This window comes from Musa acuminata, chromosome BXJ1-6 (genome assembly GCF_036884655.1).
Source record: "Musa acuminata AAA Group cultivar baxijiao chromosome BXJ1-6, Cavendish_Baxijiao_AAA, whole genome shotgun sequence".
NCBI classification, from domain to species: Eukaryota; Viridiplantae; Streptophyta; class Magnoliopsida; order Zingiberales; family Musaceae; genus Musa; species Musa acuminata.
The window spans coordinates 14,565,082-14,586,086 of NC_088332.1; the positions used below are offsets into that span (position 1 = coordinate 14,565,082).

Here is a 21,005-nt window from a genome sequence, read left to right on the forward strand (position 1 = left end):
CCCCAAAATTTCTCATCGTATTTTTCTCCAAAGTTAAAAAGAAAATGAGGATTATGTCATCATTTTCCTTTTTTTTTGGGAAGTAAATACTGCACAAAATAAAATAATCGACCACTCAAATCGTGCAATATTAAGACATGAATAGTTAATATCATTAATAGAAAAAAATTTCAATATTGAAGGGTTCGATTGTGCTCATTGTTTTGTTTTTGTTTTATAAAACTTGGAAAACATTTTGCTTCCGGAAGAAGATTTAAGCAACAAAGAAAACGTTTCTGAATGAATGAAAAGGGGAGAGAGAAAAGTATGGAAAACATGTTTCGCACTGCAGCAACAAGCGCCGAAGAGGAGCCCCGAGAACACCCGGCGATGGAGATGCGGGCGCGCGAAGAGACGGGGTTGGCGCGAGACATGACCCCACCCATTCCGCCCCTCGCCGCTGCCCTCCACCGCTGCTTCCTTCCATCCCGTTGCTCCGCTTGCTTCCGACCACTCGATTCCTTCCTCCCCTGCGCCGCCTGCCGAGGCGCCTCTCGCTACTGCTCTGCCGCCTGCTCCGCTGCCGACTCCTCCGCCCACGCCGCCAGCGGCGAGTGCTGCCTCCTCCGCGACCACCATCCTGACGGCGACACCTCCGACCTCCGCGCGGCGCTCCGGCTCCTCCACTCCCTCGAGACACTAGGGATGGGGATTCTCCCGCCCGCTTCCCTCCCCGACCAGCCGCGCCGGTTCGCCGGCTTGCTTGCGAGCGATCTCGAGAAGGTTCTGGAGGAAGGAGGGGAGGTGGCGGAGAGGATATTGGAGGGGGCGGCGCTGATGTCGCTCGCGAGGGGTAGGGGTCGATCGCGAGAGGCCGACTTCGACGGCGGGGCGGCTTCCCCGGAGGTGGTGCTCTGGGCGGTGCTAAGGAACTCCGTGGAGGTGCATATTAGCGAGGTCGGCGCACTCGGGGTCGCGGTTTACGGCCCGGGCTTCTCTTGGTTCAACCATAGCTGCGTGCCCAACGCTTGCTACCGGTTCGAACTGGGTTACCGTTTCGGAGAACCCGGTCCAGTTACGCCGGAATCGTTTCTTGCCTCGTCTGCTGCGGCCGGAGTGGCAACAGATGCGGTACGCTGTTCGATCACTTCTTTTGACTCCTTTTCATCTTCCTCTGTTTCAGAGAAAGATGATTTCTTCTTTTGAGAATATATGTTTGTGGTGAGAGTGATGTCGAATTCGATGTTGGCTGCAGTGGAATGCATGGATTTATGGTGAAAGCAGATTGGCTTGTGGTGAAATTTTTGTTTCCGCCTTGCCTTTATCTGAAAAAAAGGAGAAAAATTTCTGTCAATTGTATGAATATTTTATATAGTTTCTTTATTAGGATTCTCCAAATTTGGGCCAAGGGTTACTGTCCGGAGCATAAAGCCAATCATGAAAGGCGAAGAGGTTTGCGTTACGTACGTCGACCTGCTACAACCCAAGGTATAGTTTTTGATATTAATATTGTCTGGGACCTGGTCAGTGTGATGCTGAACTAGAAATGATCATGAACATCGTACAGGATTTAAATTGGGTAGTTTTTATTGCTTATCAATGTGACTTTATCCTAAACAAAGAAGTTGGAGTTGCAATCTTGAATAATTGATCATATTCAAATTTAATAATTTGATTCAAGCTTAAATTAAGCTGCTTCTGTATTTTTTTTTTAGCTTGCCACGAGCTCAGCTAGATGATAAGAGTAATGTTTTTTTAAGTTCCCAGTTCAGACCCTTGATCGGTTTACTACAGACCGTGACTGGGCTTGATCAGGTGACAACCTTACTGTAAACATTGACACCTGTAAAGTATAGATCTTTTCTTGAATATAAATATCTTCCTATAATCCCCTTGCAATTTGCTGTGCAGCTCCTTGTTTTTTTCAATGCTGTGCAGCTCTGTTAATTGTATCTTCTTTTCATATATATGGAAGATAATCTAAACATTGGATTCCTAATTTATTTTCACAACAAACAGTTATGGATCTCAAAAATCTTAAAAGCTCTTTTTATTTTTGAGTTGCTTTGGTTATTATATAACATTTGTTTCCTAATCCATTTTTGGTATCGCTCTTTTTCATCTTATATTAAAGTTCCTTTGTGTATCGAATTTGATGTTTGACTTGTTAAATTATATATAGTCTTTTACATGTAATTATGCATGGAGACCATTTATATTAGTGTGCTTTTTCGGTTGGTATTCATTTTTTTCTTCTGGTGCTACATGTTTTATGCTATTTCTTTTTTTTTTCAAATTGTTTGGTTCCTCTAATGTTTCTGTTTACAGGTCGAGAGACAAGATGATTTGTGGGAAAAATATCGATTTGTTTGCTGCTGTGGACGATGTGGTGCATCATCACCATTATATATGGATTTTGTTCTGAATGTAAGAAACCAAGCAAATTTAAGGATATCAACTTTTCATTTGCTTCTCTTTTATCTTTTCCCATTTTGACTGTATAAAAGCAATAGTTCCAGTATGAGCATCCACTTTTCCATTATTTGATATTGTTGAAATTTTCCTTTTCTGAAGCACTATGGCTGATCATGAAACATAAACTGCACATAATTTGTTAGCAGGATTATGTCATTGCTTTATTAGGTGACTTCTTTGTACAATTTCAAATGATTTTTCATTGCATAAAGATTTCTTAAACATTCAATTTACATGCAAGTTAAATATCATGTTTAAGCTGCAAGAACTGATTGGTACGGTTCTTACAACTTGAGCCTTAATTTCTTTACCAAATGATTTCTTTTTCTTTTTTGCAGTTTTTTATGTTGGTATTAGTTCCATTCAGATTACGGGCTTTGATTGTCATGTCCTTATAAAAGATGTTCTTGCAATCAGGAAGTTCTATCAGATTCCTCAACAATGGAAACAAACAATTCTTTTTGATATATTGCTTTCTGATGCATGCATCACATTTGCCCTTGCTTAATTGCTAGGCATGTAAGTGAGGAATAGTGTAACCCAGCTTTAGATTCTTTTGCATTTTCTAATCTAGATAATTCTCATAGGTTTTCATATTAATGATGTATGATATGCATTGTGGTATTTGCAGAAGTCATTACATGACTTATCGTAAAATTTATTTTAGGAGTTATTTTGAACTAAAGTACTAATGCATAACATTTGAAACCTCATCAACAACGAGCCCCAGCTAATTGGGTTTGGCTACGTAGCATTTGAATGGTGGACGAGCTTAAATCTGTGCCAGTTAAATGATCTTTGTCAAAGAGATGGTCAAAGAGAGAGGTAACTGGAATTTAAATATTAAAACAAACTTGAATCTAATTAACCAGAATTAATTTAGTGCAACCTGCTATAGTTACTTTATGAGTGCGCTTTGAGAAATGTGGAAATGTTGAGGAAAAGCACCATTATAACACTTTCGCAAATGTAAACCATACTAATTCACAAGATGATCTTACTAATTTTTACTCAGGATAGGCAGTGTAGATGCGGACAAGTTGCATAGTTGCTTAATGAGTGAAATGGCTTCATAGTGACAATTGGTAGCATGCTAGGAGCAAATCTTGAATGCTGCTTTTTCTAATTAGAGTTGGTAGTTTCTGAGTTTCACTATTATTTGACTTTTCTATTTATAGAACCATTTGTTCACAATTGTATTATTGTTACAGTGTCTGAGACTTGGAAACTTATACACAGACTTATGTAGATCTAACGCAGTAAATGTTGGTTTCTGGGATATGTTGCTGTAAACTAAAGTCCATGTTGTTCTGTATCCTTGTCAGTGATATCACAGAGACAAGATTACCATAGTACAAATTTCCAAATCTCTGTAGATTCTTGAATTTGTTTAGACAACCAGCCTACATGTGATTGATTTCTAATTATTTCGGTAAATAAGAAAATTTTAATACCCTTGGTTTCTCTCTTAAAAATCTAAACAAATCATTATCACATATATCAATCGTAATATATTTGTTAATAAACTAGTGCCATTGATATAATCTTGTATCTGATTCAGCAGTTTCTGATTGGTTTTCTCACTGATGCTATACTACATGCATTGCAATCCGTAAATATGTAATAATAGATACACCTTAAACTTCTTGGTAACTATTGATGAATGTGGAATTCAACAATGAGTCTTTGTTAGATTGAAATGTGTGGATTTGACTTCAGATCAGTGTGATGCTAGGGAATTGAGCCTAGACAACTGCAGTAACAGCACAGATCCCTGTTGTGAAGAATTTGCTGATATACTACATCAAGCTATAGCTGATTACACATTAGATGAGAATCCTGAAGCTTGCTGTGAGAAGCTTGAAAGCATGCTTTTCTGTAGCTCTCAAGACAAAGAGTTTCAAGCTGGAGGAAGAATCAAATTGCATACTCTTCATCATCTTCCTCTTAATGCATACATCACCATCTCATCTGCATATCGGACACGTCTGTTCAACTTGCTTGCCATCTCTTTGGATGAAGGTAACAATTCTGAGGCCTTTAAAATGGGCAGAGCTGCTGCATCATACTCTTTGCTACTTGCTGGCACCGTGCACCATTTGTTCTTGTCTGAACCCTCCTTGATAGCAACCACTGCACATTTCCTTATAAGTGCAGCTGAATCTACATGCGGCATTCTTAGAATTCCAGGGTGGTCACTAAATGCAAATCAATGCAAGTCAGACATTGACTCAGTATTATGTCATTATCAGAGTATCATGATGGAACACTCATTGGATGAGTGCAAGGCAACATCAATGAGGTTTCTGGGATGTATTTCAGAAATTCTATCAAGAACCTGGCCGTTTTTAACTGAAGGTTTGCCTTACTTGGAAAGCATAAACAGCCCAGTAGATTTTAGTTGGCTTGGTCCGAATGTCATAAATCCTCAGTGTTTTGCCAATCCGAGAGGGATATCTGACTTCATTAATAAAGATTGCTCTGGGTGTAAACATCATGAAGATATATTCATCGAAGACAAAAGGAGGTTCTTGTTTCAGCTTGTTGTTCATTGCTTCGCTTACGGTAGATATCTGGCAAGCATATGCTATGGACCACAATGCAATTTGGCAGATCATGTAGAGATTATGCTTCATGGTTTTTTATGATTGTTATTTGATCCATTGACTATTCAGAAGACCTTTTCACAAGCCATATTATTGAGTTTACTGTCACATATACAATTAACTAATTGTGTATGTGAATCTCGAGTCACATTACTTGGTCAGAAATGAAATATAAATTCTTGGTGCAACTCTGTTTCTATGACTGCACATCCGGATGACGTGTCATCCTAAGCTCTACTGTGATGGCATCTGAAATGCTGTTGCAAAACGCCGGTCAGGAGGTGAGTGCCAAAGATCTCAATGTACTTTTGTTCTCATCTGTTTGAGTTGTCTGATCAACCCTTATGGTTTTGTGCCAGCATTAACACAAGTCTCTCTGCACTCAGACCGCCATCAACCTGTCACTTTTATAAGTCGACTGGGTGAGGAAAACTGAAATGAGGTAATGATCTTCTGTGATTTTACTGTCATTCTGGTTTGAAGATAGATTTGTGTTCTTTATTAATCATGTGGCATATCTGTTTTGTGATCAACTTGAATTCACTAATATGAAAAGGTTCACTCTTAAGTCATATCTGCTTGTGACATGGTCTGCATCAAACAGGTAAATTGTGCTTGAGAATAAGACTATTTTGGCTACAAGTTCTTGCAATCTCAACATGGACAACAGATTTTGCAATGTTTGAAGCTTGGACTAAGTAGATATACACATACACATACATATCTCAAAACGAATACATATCAAATTCCTTTGGAGATGGAATGAACACTTTTGTTCATCCTGTGCATCTCTCTCAAAAACCTGATTTGTGAGACCACAATTAACATAGACAGTCCAATGTTGAGACATTCGGATCGATTAATACATTTGTCACACAAAGTGATAGGTTTTGGAGTTCATGAATATCATATCATGTACTTTATACTATGTTCCTCTTTTGTGTTCAAAGTAGTAATTTGCTCAGGTTCCAAAAAAAAGAAAAAGAATCATACATTCAGAATTTTTATTTTATTTTATTTTTTGGTTAAGGCTCATAATATTAAAACTTAAAGAAAATTCCTTGATAACACCATATATTGTAATTGTAATATCTAATCTTACCAGCAGTGGATCATAAATCAGATAATTGAGATTTGCTTTATTTTTTGTGTGATGGTGATCATGATCTTTCCAGAGTCCAACAAGACTCGTCGTGATGACTAGGAAGCTTAACGAGTTCAAGACACAACACCCACACAAGCAACGGAAAGGGCAGAATACGGTCGCTCTGTGTTGAGCCGCAGAAAGCTCGGCTCCCCGCGAGAATGCTCTGCCTTCCTCGAGCCCAGCATGAACGAGGCCCGGAATCCAGATCGTGGAGCGCAGCAGTTGCTTCGTCGTCGCCTCCTGCGCAACCAGATTTCTCGATTAGAGGATTCCGACGAACACGGTAGAAGACGACACAACGGCAGCGCACTCACCACCACCACCACCACCACCAGCCCCCCCTCACGTCCTCCTCTTGCTCGCCATGGAAGAAGGGTTGCCGTCGAACAGCTCGTCGATCAGATTCTCCAGATCCTCCGCCCCGAACTTGATGTACTTCTCCGTCTGCCTCCCCGGGTCGAGGTACTGCGAGAACCTCCCCAGGAAGGACCGGTAGGCCGGCACCACCACCGCCGACACCGACACCCTCAGCTCCGACTGCAGTTGCTCGTCGCTCACCACCCACGAGCTCTGCGCCTTGTGGATGTCTTCGAACATGGCGTTGAAGCTCTTGAACCGCTCCTTGAGCAACGGCTTGTACACGCTCCCCTTCACCTGGAGCCCGTCGTCCCGCAGGCAGGCCAGCAACTTGGACCACGTCTCCCGCTGGTAGTTCTTGTGGTACTGCCTCAGGTCCGACGACCGCTTCCGGTACCACGTCTCCCCCACTAGCTGATGGATCTCCGGCGACCCCTTCACCTTCTTCGCGACGTACCGCCCGTTGTTCATCAAGAAGATGTTGCTCAAGGCGAGGTCCTTGTACAGCTTCGATTTCGACTCCAGATTGGAGTGCAGCAAGTCCATCGCCCCCACTAGTTGAGCTGCGAACGGATTGTAATTTCCGTTGCCGCCATTGTTGCCGCGGTTGTCGCCCCTGCCGCCCCCGCCGCTTCCCCGTGAATTGTCGCCGTCCCCGTCGGTGGACGATGGCTTCTCGGAATGTCTGTGCTCCTTGAAGACCTGCTCCAGCGTGTTCTTGTACTCGCAGGCGTACTTGAGGTAGTTCGTCACGTAGCGGGTGAGCGGGTGGACTGCGCCGCCGGGCACAGGGGTCTTACTGCTGTCGGCTTTGATGGAGCTCTCTAGTTCGCAGAAGATTGCGACGGCTGCCTCTCCGAGACGAAACCGTACCGAGGATATCTCCGTCTTGGGATCCACAAGGATGGAGGATTCTTCCTGGTCGGCTTCGTCCGGGAGCAGGGCGTCGACAGTCGGCATCACGTCGCGCATGGCCTCGTAGATGTCGAGCACCTTGAACAGCTTCTCGGCGGAGCGTTTGGTCATCGTGACGGCCTCCGCGAAGGTGAGGAGCTGGATGATGGCGCAGTGGGCGAAGCTGCGAAAGAGGCGGTCGGAGATGGCGCGGTGGCTGGCGAAAACAGCCTCGCAGAGCTCGCGCTCGGCGGAGATGGAGGCCGTGATGGTGTGCCGAAAGGCCTTGATCCACGTCGCGATCTCGGACTCCAGTGACTCCCATGCCATCTTCAGCACGTCCTCGATGCTGACCTTCTCGAAACCGAGGCTCGGCAGTCCTGCCTCGAAGGCATTGCGCCGGGCGACGGCGAACACCTGGCAGCACTCGGCATCATACCCGGCGGAGATCATGGCGTCGGCGATCTTGTGCAGCCTCTCGACGGCCTCCGGTGGATACGCGGGGGAAGGCACGCAGGAACTTGGTTCCGACGAGGGTGGCACGTGGCGATCGAACTCGTAGAGGCGGCTGAACGAGGGCTGCGGCTTGGTCTTGGAGCTGCTGCTGACGGCCTCCTGCTTTGTTCTGGCGTCCTGAAGCAACGAGTGGAACTCATCTTCGAGGAAGCACATGGCCTGGTGGAGGACGGTGCCGGATCGGTTCATCGCCTGCTGGTACTTGGGCTCCGACGAGAACTTCCTCAACCCCGTCGTCAGCTTCGAGACCCTGTCGATCGCATCGAGAAGCGACGACTCGGCACCACCGGAGGGCCACTTCTCGTCGCCTGTTTCGTACGTGGCCATCTCCTCCTCCACCAAAGCCACAAACTTCTCGATGGTAGATTCAGGGATCTCCGGCGGCTCGTGCCTCCCATCTCGACCATCTCCGACGGCGAGAAGGACGGCGAGGAAGTTATCGATGTCTCCGGAGACGGTAATCAAATTGGCTTCCGGCTCCTCACCATTGCTTGCACCCTCCCCCATCTTCCCGGCCCTCTCCTCGGCCTCCTCCTCCTCCTCCTCCTCCTCTTCCTGAATGGTCTCTTTGTTGCGTCTCTCCTTCCTCTCGTGGCCTTGTTCCAACTTGACGGTGCCCAAGGAGAAGTTGCGGTCGATCTCCCGGCGCTTCTCGTCGCGGCCGGAGGAGAAGCTGCTGGATTTCCTAGGAGCAAGTGGTTGATTACACTCCATCGACGTCCTTCTCCCTTCTCTGACGTGTTCTTGCGTTCAGCAAAAGAAGCCAACCAAGGGTGGCAAAGAGATGAAACCAAGGAGAGGAGCGCGAGGCAAAGGGGTGGCGGAAACTGAGGAGGAGGAGGGATCACCATTTGAAATGGTCATCGCTTTTAGAGAGAGAGAGAGATAGAGAGAGATGTTCTATTGGGTGATCGGACTAAGTCAATTGGGCAATGGTTGACTCCACACGTACAGATGTTGGAGCCACGTAAACAGTTAGTAGAGGCCACTAAATAATTAATTTCGACTATTATTTAGTGACATAAAAGCGTTATTTTATGTCGACGTGAGGAGCGGCTCGAGACACCGAGGAATACAATTCCGGTCCCACTTTGACTTCACTCGGAGACATGCAATTCACAACGCCTTTTGTGAGTACGCATTAATATAGGTTTGTATGTTTAATTTTGAACCACTAACAATGATCTAATTTGTCATCTAAAGATATATTATATCATTAACTTGTTACTATTTGACGAGGATAATAATGGTGACAAGACTCGGGCTGACGTCAGTTGCTCCAGATGACGCCTCACGCCTCGATCGACCCGACAGCACTTGGTCAAACGGATCAGAACGTCGATCGAGGCGCATTAACGACCTGCTCAGGCCCAATCCTTCATGCCACGCCAACACCGCAGTCAGACGTGGCCGGGAATACAATCTTGCTCCCTGCAAAACAGGCATAACAGACACAGCAAGTCACCCTATAAAAACCCCGCTCCCGAGAGGAGCAAAATGGGGGGGAGGAAACACACACAAAAAAGACCTCTTCACTTCATCTGACTTGATCGTCGGAGGGGTCGGGCCAAGCTTCGACCCGACCTGTGTGCAGGTACGAAGACGGAGCTACTTCTCCACCAACGCCGAGGAGAGGGACCCTTCCATACGGGACGTCCCGACGTGATCCGATCCGCACGGCCGCCCACATCAGCAACCCTGAGAGACCTTGAGCAAGATCCCCGCCATTCGGACCCGAAACAAGCTGTGTCGGTCCCGAGGCCACGGCATAAAGTTGTTGACACCAACATTTTTGGCGCTAGAAGGAGGGCCCGAATGTCAAGGGATCGCCCGATCGACTCAGACGAGCTCACGGCTGAGGGGTCACACCCGATCGGAGCTCCGGGGGAAAACCCCTTGCGTGAAGAACCTCGAGCTGAGCACCCCGTCGCGACCTCAGAGTGCCATTGGTGGTTATTCAACGACCCGGCTGGTCGCCGCCCGAAGGAGCCCCAGCCGACCCATCGCCCGTGTCATCCGAGGCCTTTCAGGACCTCGCTCATCAAGTCCGAGCTCTGACGGGTATGGTGCAAACCATTATCCCGCTCGTTTCTCATCCGGCGCATCCGCCTGCGATCCAACCGCTGCGGCAATAGGAGCCGCCCATTCGGGCCCACACGCTACTTCCGGAGCTGCCCACTTCGCCTCGGGTCCGATCGGCCCCACTCGGAGATCGAGTGATGGCAAACCCGAGCTGCCGCCCGGAACCCGAGGCATTGTCTTCGGATTCAACGGACTCCCTGTGAGCCTAGCTACGCTTTGTCAGTCAACGGCTCGACGAAGTGGAGAAGGAGGTTCGCAGGTCAAAGGGAGAGCTCGGGGAGGATACACACCAAGGTTCTCCGTTCGCGCCCAAGATACAAGATCAGATAGTCCCCCCGAACTTTCGGCTCCCCTCTCTGGACGCATATGATGGCGCCACCAACCCAGCGGACCACATAGCCGCTTTCCGTGCCCAAATGGCGCTGTATGAAACTTCTGACGCCTTGATGTGCAGGGTGTTTCCCACGACTTTGAGGGGGCCAGCCCGCACATGGTACAATGGTCTGAAGACCGGAACGATCGCTTCCTTTGATCAGCTCATCAAAGGCTTCGAGCTTAACTTCTTAGCCTACGCCCGGCCAAAGCCGTCTGTTGCATTGCTCTTCAGACTCAACCAAAGGGAGGACGAGCCTCTCTCCCATTTTGTGAATCGTTTTACAACACAAATCCGAGGGTTGCCGGATGCTCATCCCTCTCTATTAGTGCAAGCGTTTATGACAGGCCTGCGATCTTCCAGATTCTTCTAGTCCCTCGTGGAGCGACCCCCCACCACAGTACCAGATATGCTCCAGCAGACTAACCAGTACATCGTGGTGGAGGCCTGGGTGGCCGTGAGGAGGAGCGACTTTTGACAGCGAGCTCCATAGAAGAAGTCGAGCACCCGCGATGGCTATTCGATGCAGTCCTCGTAAAAGGAATCCAGGCCCTGCCTCATTCTCTTCCAAGCGAAGGCTCAGTATCTACCTGACTGCCTCCCGGCTTGCGGTTAGCTCCGGCCTAACCCCCTTCTGTATCTACACGGCTCGGCCGTAGACTACCCGAGTCCACCTCAGTGCGGCCTGCCCGCCTGAGCCGTGTCCCTCGACCGCAGTCTGCCCGAGACTGCCTCTACGTGGTCAGCCCGCCTGCGCCGTGCTCCTCGGCCGCATGTTGCCCGAGACCATGCATGCGCGGCCTACCCGCCTAAGCCATACCCATCAGTCGCAGCCCGCCTGCGTCGTGCTCCTCGGCTGCATGTCGCCCAAGACCACGCCTGCGCAGCCTGCCGCTTAAGCCATACCCCTTGGCTGCAGCTCGCTTGTGTCGTGCTCCTCGGCTGCATGTTGCCCGAGACCACACCTGCGCGGCCTGCCCGCCTGCATCGTGCTCATCGGCCACATATTGCCCGAGACCACGCTTGCGCGGCCTACCCGCCTGAGCCATACCCCTTGGCTGTAGCCCGCCTGTGCCGTGCTCCTCGGCTGCATGTTGCCTGAGACCACACTTGCGCGGCCTGCCCGCCTGCGTCGTGCTCCTCGACCGCATTTTGCCCGAGACCACGCCTGCGCGACCTGCCCGCCTGAGCCATACCCCTCAGCCGCAGCCCACCTGTGTCGTGCTCCTCGGCTACATGTTGCCCGAGACCACACCTACGCGGCCTGCCTGCTTGCATCGTGCTCCTCGGCCGCGTGTTGCCCGAGACCACACCTACGCGGCCTGCCCGCTTGCGTCGTGCTCCTCGGCCGTGTGTTGCCTAAGACCACACCTGCGCGGCCTGCCCGCCTGCGTCGTGCTCCTCGGTCGCATGTTGCCCGAGACCACACCTGCGCGGCCAGCCCGCCTGCGTCATGCTCCTTGGCTCCATGCTCCCCGAGACCACACCTGCGTGGCCAGCCCGCCTGCGTCGTGCTCTTCGACTCTATGCTCCTCGAGACCACACCTGCGCGGCCAGCCCGCCTACGCCGAGCTCCTCGGCTGCATGTCGCCCGAGACCACTTCCTCTACGCGGCCTGCCCGCTTGAGACGTTCTCCTCAAGCTGCATGCTGTCCGAGACCACCGCCGCACACCCAGCCTCCCTTATTTGCTAAATCCGGACCGCGCCCCTGGTAACGGACCAGCAGCCGCCCGGCAAGAACAAATACTGAAAGCTGAAACCACGCCTCGGACTCCCGTTACAACGACCGACGCATAGCTTCTTTCCGGGGGGGAATATGATGAGGATAATAATGGCGACAAGACTCGGGCTGACATCAGCTGCCCCAGATGACGCCTCACGCCTCGATCGACCCGACAGCAGCTGGTCAAACGGACCAGAACGCCGACCGAGGCGCATTAACGACCTGCTCAGGCCTAATCCTTCACGCCACGCCAACACCGTTGTCAGACGTGGCCGGGAGTACAATCCTGCTCCATGCAAAATAGGCACAACAGACACAGTAAGTCATCCTATAAAAACCCCGCTCCCGAGAGGAGCAAAATGGGGGGAGAAAACACACACAAAAAAGACCTCTTCACTTCATCTGACTTGATCGTCGGAGGGGTCGGGCCGAGCTTCGACCCGACCTGTGTGCAGGTACGAAGACGGAGCTACTTCCCCATCAACGCCGAGGAGAGGGACCCTTCCATACGGGATGTCCCGACGATCCCCGACGTGATCCGATCCGCACGGCCGCCCACATCAGCAACCCCGAGAGACCTTGAGCAAGATCCCCATCATTCGGATCCGAAACAAGCCGTGTCGGCCCCGAGGCCACGGTATAAAATTGTTGACACCAACACTATCGGAGGATGGGAAGGAAAATATATGTGAATTTTCTTTGGCGAGCTGAGTCCAAATATTGAACGATGGTGATGAAGAAGATTTAGAGCAGAAATTTGATCATAAGCAGGTCATTTTAGTTAGTTAATATTTTTGAACCATACATTTATAGGTGGTGTTCAACTAGGTTAAACCTGACATGCAGGGTTTTCTATTGCAAACCATGTGTGGATGATGAGGTGTTTCCCCATTGTCTTCTTCCTCTGATGGAAAATGGTGGTGACAAAAATATATATCTTTTTCTTTTATTTTTTAGAAAATAAAATATTTTTGATTAAAATATTTTCTTCCTCTGAATCAAATTATTTTTTTATTCGATTTGATTAAAATAAAATAGTCTAAATCGGTGTCGATTTGGATCTACAGATTCAAAATCAATTAATTCAGTTCAGTTAATCGATTTATAATTTTAAATAATTTAAAAAAAATAAATATTTCAAATGAAACGATTCAATTCAATCGAATCGAAGATATAATAAAATTTGCTAAATTAATTCTTGATTTGTAAAATTGGACTTTTGGATCGATTTGATTAATTAGTTTAAACCAATTAAGGGTTTAGAATAACGAAGTCAATCGAATTAATATCCTTTTAAATTAAAATTGATTTGATTCAATTTGAATCGATTAATCGAATCAAATAAGTATATCCCAAATCAATCAAAATTATTTATAATCTTCAAAATTCTTGCCACAATGTTATTAATTAATAGTTACATCATATCGGATTGAAGACGCAAAAGCAGAGTGAGAACCGCAATCTCCTCTCCTATCCACCATAGAGAAACGGAGACATTATATTTTGGGAACAAAATTGATTCATGATCAGACCACCTGACTCAGTTTGTCCTACAAACGACATATCAAAACGTTCTCTGAGTGATGGTAGAATGTTTCAGATTATACCCATGTCGACAAGAAGTCGTCTCCCAGCTTTTGTTGTCGTAGCAGAGCAAATTGAGACAAGGTTTCGGCTTCAGAACCTGTCTTCCATCAGTGCAGATCGAGACACAAAGGTACAGCATGAAATGACTCAATCATCAACGACAGTAATTTGATCTCAACATCAGAAATTATAACTTGTATTTGAAATATAGAGGATTGATTGTCCACAAGTAACAGAGGAAGAGGAGCAAACAAGATGCTGTTTTAGGTGCATACATATCCACAATAAACAATTTCAAGAACATAATGATCAGCCTGTTGTAGCGACAATAGTCCATTCTAATAAATTTGATTATACAGAGACAAATTTTCCTTGAACACCAAGTTCAGTCTTTTAATAGATTCTTCATCATCTCTAAATATGGTACGGAGTAGTAGCTCCCACAAAATAGAAGGCTCCTGCTACACCACCACACCCTAAAATCCATCAACTATTAAACCATTTCCGAGATGATGGACGAACATAATTATAACAATATACAAGTGCAGTGACAACCAGCATTAGCAAACAAACTTTCTATATCACAATGCACACTCTAAATTTAGAAATATATGGTACTGGAGGATTAAGGAACTAGTTCGTTTTCACAAGTAGATGATGCGAAATAAACCACATTTCGCATTATCAGCAAGCATAATTCAACCCACCTGATCTGATATTGATAGATTTCAATATCACCAAATTACTTCAAATTCAATACAATTTATTTGCAACAACTATATAAACCTTACTAATGAAGAACGAATAAGTAAGTGTTCCTTCTCTTCTCTTTTGACCATTTTTTCAGCATGGATTTCTGCATATAAGTACTAAAGGAAAAAACAATAGGCAAAAATGTACGGAACTACTAAGCCCTGAAGACTAATTTGCGAGTTCTCAACCGAAGAGCTTCACAGGGACCGAGGTCCATCCGAACACACCAATTACTTGGATGAGGGAAGAATCGTCGAGCCAGGAAACAAGGTGGATCACATCGGTTCGAGGTCATCGTACGATGTGAGTTGAAGAATACAATGCCTTCTGCAAATGTTGTCCTAGTGGTGCCATCCATAATCCAAAAGTAACTCCAGACAAGAACATTCGAAAAGGGAAAAAGTTTTACAGAGGATTTCTCATTGTATCGTTTAGCGATGTTCATTGGTGACAAAATAATGCAACAAAGCATTGCATTCCGACCTGTAAGTCTTGGTAGGCCTTCCTGTTTTAAAAGACTGCAAGTATAGTATAGCCCTTTTGAATATGATTATTTACAGGCCACAAAATTGTAACCACAAGTATCGACTCTATACTGCACACATGGCAGAACAGATCAACTACCGTAAAATCTGAACTCCATAAGACAACTACTCTCCAAGCCAAACATCCAAAAAATAAATCCATCCAACATATAATTAGACTAAAAATATTTTACGCATCAGAGACTAAGTCAGTGAATGCTTGAATAGCCAAGTAGATTTGAATAGCCCAAAACATGTACACCAAAGACACAAAAACATAACATCAGAATCACAAAATTCAACAACCCAAACCTTTCTTTATACAGAATGCAATACGGTAAATACAAGAGCATTACCTGCTATACTTACTCGTGGAAGAGAACATTCCATCCATCTCTTGGTTCTTTTCATTAGCAGGCTCTTCCGTCTCTGGCCTGTGAACACATGCAGCCCAGAAAGCCAACTTGAGAAAGGTTATATAATATACCATCAATGTTGTACACTTAGTTTCATTACAAGGAAACCTCGATACGATGATGTCATTCGACACCATTTAAGCAATCCAACCCCTCTGTGCGGCTTCGTATGATCCGAAGGAAGACTTCCCTGACCAGACGCTCCAATGGATCAAGACCCTCCTTCATGGCCTCGCAGACTTGGGCCAGCTCCTGCACCCCCTGCCTCACCTCCATCTCTTTCTCCTCCGCCATCGGGAGCTGAACGGCATCTATCAGGTCAATCAAGTGGTGGACGCACTTCTCGATCTGGTGGATCTCCTTCAACAGCCCAATCGAGTTCTTCCTGTCCTTCTTCTTGGACTCCTCCACGATCCTCTCGTGGAGAGACGTGATCGAGGCGGCCCAGAGGTAGCTCCGCGGGACGGAGAAGTGGATCTGGAGGCCGCGATCCTGACAGGGGATCGCCGCCACGAGGGCCCACATCACGAAGAGGAGCACCAAATTCATCGTGAACACAGGCACTGCGAGCCCGGCCGTCTCCACGACCTCGTGGCCACGAGGTGCGGCTATATTATTCCCGATGGCTTGAAGCTGCCGTGACGCGGACCAGGACCGGGAGACGCTCCAGGAGAGGGAGCGGAAGTGCGAGCGTCGGCCCCCGCTCGACGAGGAAGAGGAGCCGCTATGGCGGCCGAAAGAACGGTTGCGCTGGGAGAGGACGGAGCCCGAGTCCTTCTCGTCGAGCATGAGGATGGCGAGGTCGCCGAGCGCCTTCTTGGCCCGGCGGAGCTGCCCCTCTCCTAGTTCCCGGTGGTGCGGGCCGAGGGCCACGATCACGATCTCGAGGTGCTTCCGCCACTGCCGCAACTGATCGACGCCATCGCGCACGGCGTTGCAGACGTCGAGCGCCTTCACGGCGCGCTCGAAGAAGTCGGACACGAGGCGGTCCATCAGGGCCGGGGGCCGGCGGTGGCCGAAGAGGATCACCCGGAACTCCTCCTGGCAGACGAGGAAGGTGTCCAGGAGGCGCCGGACCCAGGATATGGAGAGGATCTCGTCGCCGCCGCCAGCGAGGTCGTGGAAGAGATCAGCGACCTGGTGCTGGAAGGCGTCGAGCTCCCTCTGCTCGCCGGCATCGATGTGGTGGCGATGATGTGCGTCCATCGGATCGGCGGCGTGGTCCCGCCGCAGGCTCAGGAAGGACCGGCCGGTGGAGGCGAAGGGGGCCGACGAGCCCTGGAAGTCCGCGGTGGGCATCGTCACGCCTCCAAGTCCCCCCACACCAAGACCATATGCATCAGGATTCGATCAAAGCCAGAGTGACAGATATTGGAGGGAGAGGGGGAGGAGCGAATCCGATCGACGGAGGAGGTCGCGAATGGCCGATGCCCCCGAAACCCTAGTGGTCCTCCTTTATCGTCATGGGAAAGGGACGCCTCTCTTCCCCGCCAGGGGGACCACGAAATTATTCCTTCGTTGATAACTCTTTAACCACCTCCTATTTTCCTAATGGTAAAGCGAAGAGACGAAGAGGCAAGAGGCGGTTACTGTAACCGCAGATTTGGAGACTCTCCCGTGCCACGTGGAGCTGACGCACATCATCTCCGCAATGCTTTGACGAAACTACCCCTTACTTTAGGGTCTTTTACAGAATTCAAGCCTACCTTGGGAACTCAAGAATGGGTCCGCGGACGAACCCACGAATCAGTGGACCCCACATAAGGGTGTGGGCTCGGCAGAACGAGCGGTGAATGACTCGTCCACGTCACGGCAGAGAGCTATTCTTCTCCCTCTTTCAAGGGACGTCGGTGAGGCGGATAATGCCGCAAACACGTGGAGATTACGTGGGGGATATATCCGCGAGAGAGAGGCTAATTAAAAGATTAAAATGTATCATTAGACCCTTTCGCCATCGACCGTCCGATTGAGCGTCGGTCGGGGACGGACGGTCTTGATGCCTGGGACGCATCACTGCGGTCGGTCGGCATCGCGGAGGTTGGCGTCGCGCACGTAGGGATTCCATCACGCTGACGTCGGATGAGGAATTGGAGGCGGATTATTACAATATGAGAATATATTTATTTACGTGAGGATACCACCGTATGTGAACACGTAAAATTATAAATAATACATATAATGAATGGTCAATATAAATCGAATCATAAATGCCCATTTGGAAGTTGTTTTCCGATATTAACTTCCCCAACGAACTCCTAATTAAATCGCCTAATCCGACTTCAACTTCTCTCCTAGAAATTTCACGACGTGGGGCACAATCTATGGAGAATGTAGTCCCGAAACATGGAAGGAAGATAAAGTTCAACCAACCATGCATTAGCTTATTGGCTTTGATTGGGTTGATGTTGATGTGGCACCGGCGGCAGTAGCCATAACCAGATGTTACAAAGCCATAGGAAACGGAATGTTCAACTTGGCTGGGCAAAACCAGCCATTTGGGTATGTCTCAAAAGCCACCATGACATGCTTAAAAGAATACTAGAGAGGTCCACTATGTCGTGCGAATTGATCTGCATGTGTGATCATTTATGGTCCAACATGATCTCGTGAGACCTTATGGCATGTGCCACAGTCTTTCAATGTAACAGATCCGATTAATCCACCTGTCGGTTGGGGGTTTCAAAACATTGATTTCGAGATCAAGAAGAAGACTGACGCTCCTCCGATGGGTTGGTGGTGTGGGCGTATGTTTCTGTGGGAATGTGGGCTCATTGGGCTTCTGTTTGTTTCTAAGTAGCTCGGTCGTTTTTGGACTGGACCTGTTTGTGATAAGGGTTTGAGCTCCGGGCGAAAATTGGCCATGGCGACCAAGCGCGTCGCCGTCCTTCACAGCTTCATCCCGAACCCCCCCGGCCTCGCCGGTCCCGATCGCGTCCCGGAGATACTCCTCCTCCGCCGCCGCCTATGGTCGATGAAGAAGGACGCCTTGCTGGAGGCGGCGCTCTCCCGCAACCGCCGCTGGATCGTCAACAACCAGATCAAGAACCTCCTCCTCCGCTCCCCCGGCCGCACCGCCACCGTTCGCTCCCTCCAGAAGCGTTTCAAGACCTTTGACCTCCAAGGCCGCGCCCTCAACTGGCTCCGAAAGTACCCCTGCTGCTTCGACACCTTATCCGGCCAGGCTGGCCCCGACGGCGGCGGCGGTGAGGAGCTTCGCTTCACCTTCTCCAAGCGCATGGCCGCGCTCGTCGACGAGGAGGAGAGCGTCAAGGAGGCCTCCGAGCCCGCCATGGCCCGGCGGCTCGCTAAGCTCCTCATGCTCTCCCGAGACCGCCGCCTCAACGTCGTCAAGCTCAACGAGCTTAAGCGCAACTTCGGCTTCCCCGACGACTACGTCCTGCGCCTCATTCCCAAGCATCCGGAGATCTTCAGGGTAATCAACCGCACTGGGCGGCAGAACGCGATGGAGATCGAGCTCCTCCGGTGGGATCCCAATCTCGCGATCTCCGCCGTCGAGGCCGCGGCCATCGATCGCGGAACTGAGCCGCGGTACGTATGCTCGTTGCCGGAGACCTGGTTCAAGACCCGGGAGAAGTTCGACGAGTTCAACGACGCCACGCCGTACGTCTCGCCGTACTCGGAGGACCGGACGGAGTCAGAAAAGCGGGCGGTGGGGGTCGTCCATGAGATCCTTTCGCTGTCGCTGTGGAAGAAAGCATCGATCCTAAAGCTGGAGCACTTTAAGAGGGAGTTTGGATTGCCGGTGAGGCTGAACCTATTGTTGCTGAGGCATCCGTGCATCTTCTATGTGTCGAACAGGTATAAGATTTATACGGTGGTCCTCAGGGAAGCATACAATGGGTCGGAGCTCATCGATAAGGACCCGTTGGTGGTGGTGAAGGATAAGCTTGGGGAATTGATGCAGGAGGGGCTTCACGAGTACAATCGGAGACGGCATCTAGCAAACTTAGGGAAGAAGAGGAAGAGAGGTGAGATTGACTTGACACCGAAGAAGGAAGTAGATGATGAAAATGAAGAGGAAGCTTTGAGACTGGACACTGTTGAAAAGAGGGAAGAGAGGATAAGGTTTTACAAAGTGCTCTTCGACGAGAAACCATGATGAAATGGAGGTATGACTGCAACCTTTCTTGTATAATTCGAAATTAATGCCTTTTGAATTGAAATGTGGGATAGTGACCATCTGTTACAATTTGATCGTCGTTTATTTAAATGCCTTAGTTCATGATTATATGTTGTCATTCAAGTATTGTCATCCTAGTATGCTCAGAGGACACATTGTTATTGGCCTCAAAGTTGCAAAAATGGACTTGGGCCATAAAACCGACCCACATTTTTTTCTTAAAATTATGTAGATAGGAGTGAGTCTCCTATTTTATATTTATAGTGACGAATCGATTGACTTCTTATCGAGTGGTAGAACTAATGTGCCAAGCATCCAAGTAGGTCTCCCTCCTTGCCAACCATCGATATAGGTAATGCACCTGATCGTTTTTTCTTCAAATTATATTGATAGGAGTTCTTCAGGCTCCTTTTCTAATGGTTTATGCTGACAATTGCATTGGATTCTTATTCATCGAGCGATAGAACTGATAGCACATGTATTTCTTTGTTCCCGGCGTCATGAGATTATCTTTATTTTGTTGTAATAACAACTGAATGACTGTAGATCTGCCACTTTCATCTATGTGATGTACTTATTTTGTTGTGTATGTTCATGCATATTCATTTGAAGTGGTTCCCTTTGTAGGAATTTGTCTATTTATGTTTTATAAAGTTGAACCTTTCTCAATGTAATAAAATCATTTCCCTCTTCTTCTTGAGTGTTCTAATTATCATAGAATTTTGAAGGGTTGCTCCATGGTTTTAAGCAAGGATTGAAGTATAGGTGAAATATCATCATGTCAATATAAAGGTGTTAATAAACACTGAGAGAGAGAGAGAGAGAACAAGAAGGAAAATTCTACAGGACTTTTGTCCTTTGATGTTACTCCATAGACAGATTTCTATCCTATTTATTGGTTATTTTCCTTCTGGTTTAGTTTCATCTGACTTTACATGTAAAAGATTTTTCCTATGTTCTTATGGCTTTTGATAGATTTCAGTGATTTTAGAGTTCTATTGTTATCATAATTAGATTATCATGCCCATCTTAAAACCTTGAATTATGACCGAGTTATTAGTATAACATGTCAAGACCATAATCAGCATAGTCTTCCTTTTTATGTTGGAAAGGAAGAATGTTATTAAGCTGATTTGTGTGTTGTATGAATAAGATTTCTTCAAGAAATTACAATTTTACCGAAGAAAGCAGCGATCATAAATAAGGTTGATGTCACTTTACTGTTTTAATTCTGGGTAGAGTTTTTCTCCCTCTTCTGTACCATTGCCTCATAGTGAAGCTGATGATCATTAGTGATACTTGAGAATTGATATGATCAACTGATAATCTCATCTATGGCTCACAAGGAGACTTCAGATAATATGGATTTCATATCAAAATTAAATTAGTAGTAATTTAATTTATATGATATGGATGATCAACGCATGACAT

At 47.6% G+C, this 21,005-nt stretch overlaps 4 protein-coding genes across 13 annotated transcripts; 2 read left to right on the forward strand and 2 right to left on the reverse strand.

Annotated features, from left to right (window-relative positions):
• The first annotated feature begins 254 nt into the window (after positions 1-254).
• LOC135676457 (protein SET DOMAIN GROUP 41-like) lies at positions 255-7,263 on the forward strand. Of its 4 annotated transcripts, none has more exons than XM_065187654.1 (7): positions 255-1,110; positions 1,235-1,274; positions 1,355-1,467; positions 2,308-2,406; positions 4,179-5,341; positions 5,420-5,502; positions 6,236-7,263. In XM_065187654.1, the coding sequence occupies exons 1-5, from the start codon at positions 280-282 to the stop codon at positions 5,100-5,102; spliced, it is 2,007 nt and encodes a 668-aa protein (XP_065043726.1). In that variant the 5' UTR covers positions 255-279; the 3' UTR covers positions 5,103-5,341; positions 5,420-5,502; positions 6,236-7,263. The 4 variants fall into 4 exon arrangements, with proteins under 4 accessions (XP_065043726.1, XP_065043728.1, XP_065043729.1 ...); XM_065187655.1 differs by having other exon boundaries at positions 256-1,110; positions 1,367-1,467; XM_065187656.1 differs by lacking the exons at positions 5,420-5,502; positions 6,236-7,263 and having other exon boundaries at positions 4,190-4,366.
• LOC135676456 (exocyst complex component EXO70C1-like) lies at positions 6,180-8,790 on the reverse strand. Its single transcript, XM_065187653.1, has 2 exons — positions 6,522-8,790; positions 6,180-6,447 (listed from the first exon to the last, which is right to left on the reverse strand). The coding sequence occupies exon 1, from the start codon at positions 8,686-8,688 to the stop codon at positions 6,550-6,552; it is 2,139 nt and encodes a 712-aa protein (XP_065043725.1). The 5' UTR covers positions 8,689-8,790; the 3' UTR covers positions 6,180-6,447; positions 6,522-6,549.
• A 5,130-nt stretch (positions 8,791-13,920) lies between these two features.
• LOC103988105 (protein BYPASS1-LIKE-like) lies at positions 13,921-16,931 on the reverse strand. Of its 7 annotated transcripts, none has more exons than XR_010514303.1 (3): positions 15,542-16,931; positions 15,374-15,451; positions 13,921-14,198 (listed from the first exon to the last, which is right to left on the reverse strand). XR_010514303.1 is itself a non-coding variant. In XM_009406629.3 (2 exons), exon 1 carries the CDS (start codon positions 16,730-16,732, stop codon positions 15,557-15,559), a length of 1,176 nt encoding a protein of 391 aa, XP_009404904.2. In that variant the 5' UTR covers positions 16,733-16,931; the 3' UTR covers positions 15,223-15,451; positions 15,542-15,556. The 7 variants fall into 7 exon arrangements, 1 of the variants encoding a protein (XP_009404904.2); XR_010514304.1 differs by having other exon boundaries at positions 13,921-14,201; XR_671942.3 differs by having other exon boundaries at positions 13,921-14,216.
• A 1,270-nt stretch (positions 16,932-18,201) lies between these two features.
• On the forward strand, positions 18,202-19,682 carry LOC135676458 (protein WHAT'S THIS FACTOR 1 homolog, chloroplastic-like). The gene has a single exon (XM_065187659.1). The coding sequence runs from the start codon at positions 18,294-18,296 to the stop codon at positions 19,551-19,553; it is 1,260 nt and encodes a 419-aa protein (XP_065043731.1). The 5' UTR covers positions 18,202-18,293; the 3' UTR covers positions 19,554-19,682.
• The last annotated feature ends 1,323 nt before the right edge of the window (positions 19,683-21,005 follow it).

Coding starts and splice junctions, on each gene's coding strand:
- LOC135676457 (XM_065187654.1), top strand. CDS start 280: ATGAATGAAAAGGGGAGAGAGAAAAGTATGGAAAACATGTTTCGCACT. Junction 1,111..1,234: donor CCGGAGTGGCAACAGATGCG/GTACGCTGTTCG, acceptor TGTTGGCTGCAG/TGGAATGCATGGATTTATGG. Junction 1,275..1,354: donor TGAAAGCAGATTGGCTTGTG/GTGAAATTTTTG, acceptor TATTTTATATAG/TTTCTTTATTAGGATTCTCC.
- LOC135676456 (XM_065187653.1), bottom strand. CDS start 8,688: ATGGAGTGTAATCAACCACTTGCTCCTAGGAAATCCAGCAGCTTCTCC.
- LOC103988105 (XM_009406629.3), bottom strand. CDS start 16,732: ATGCCCACCGCGGACTTCCAGGGCTCGTCGGCCCCCTTCGCCTCCACC.
- LOC135676458 (XM_065187659.1), top strand. CDS start 18,294: ATGGCGACCAAGCGCGTCGCCGTCCTTCACAGCTTCATCCCGAACCCC.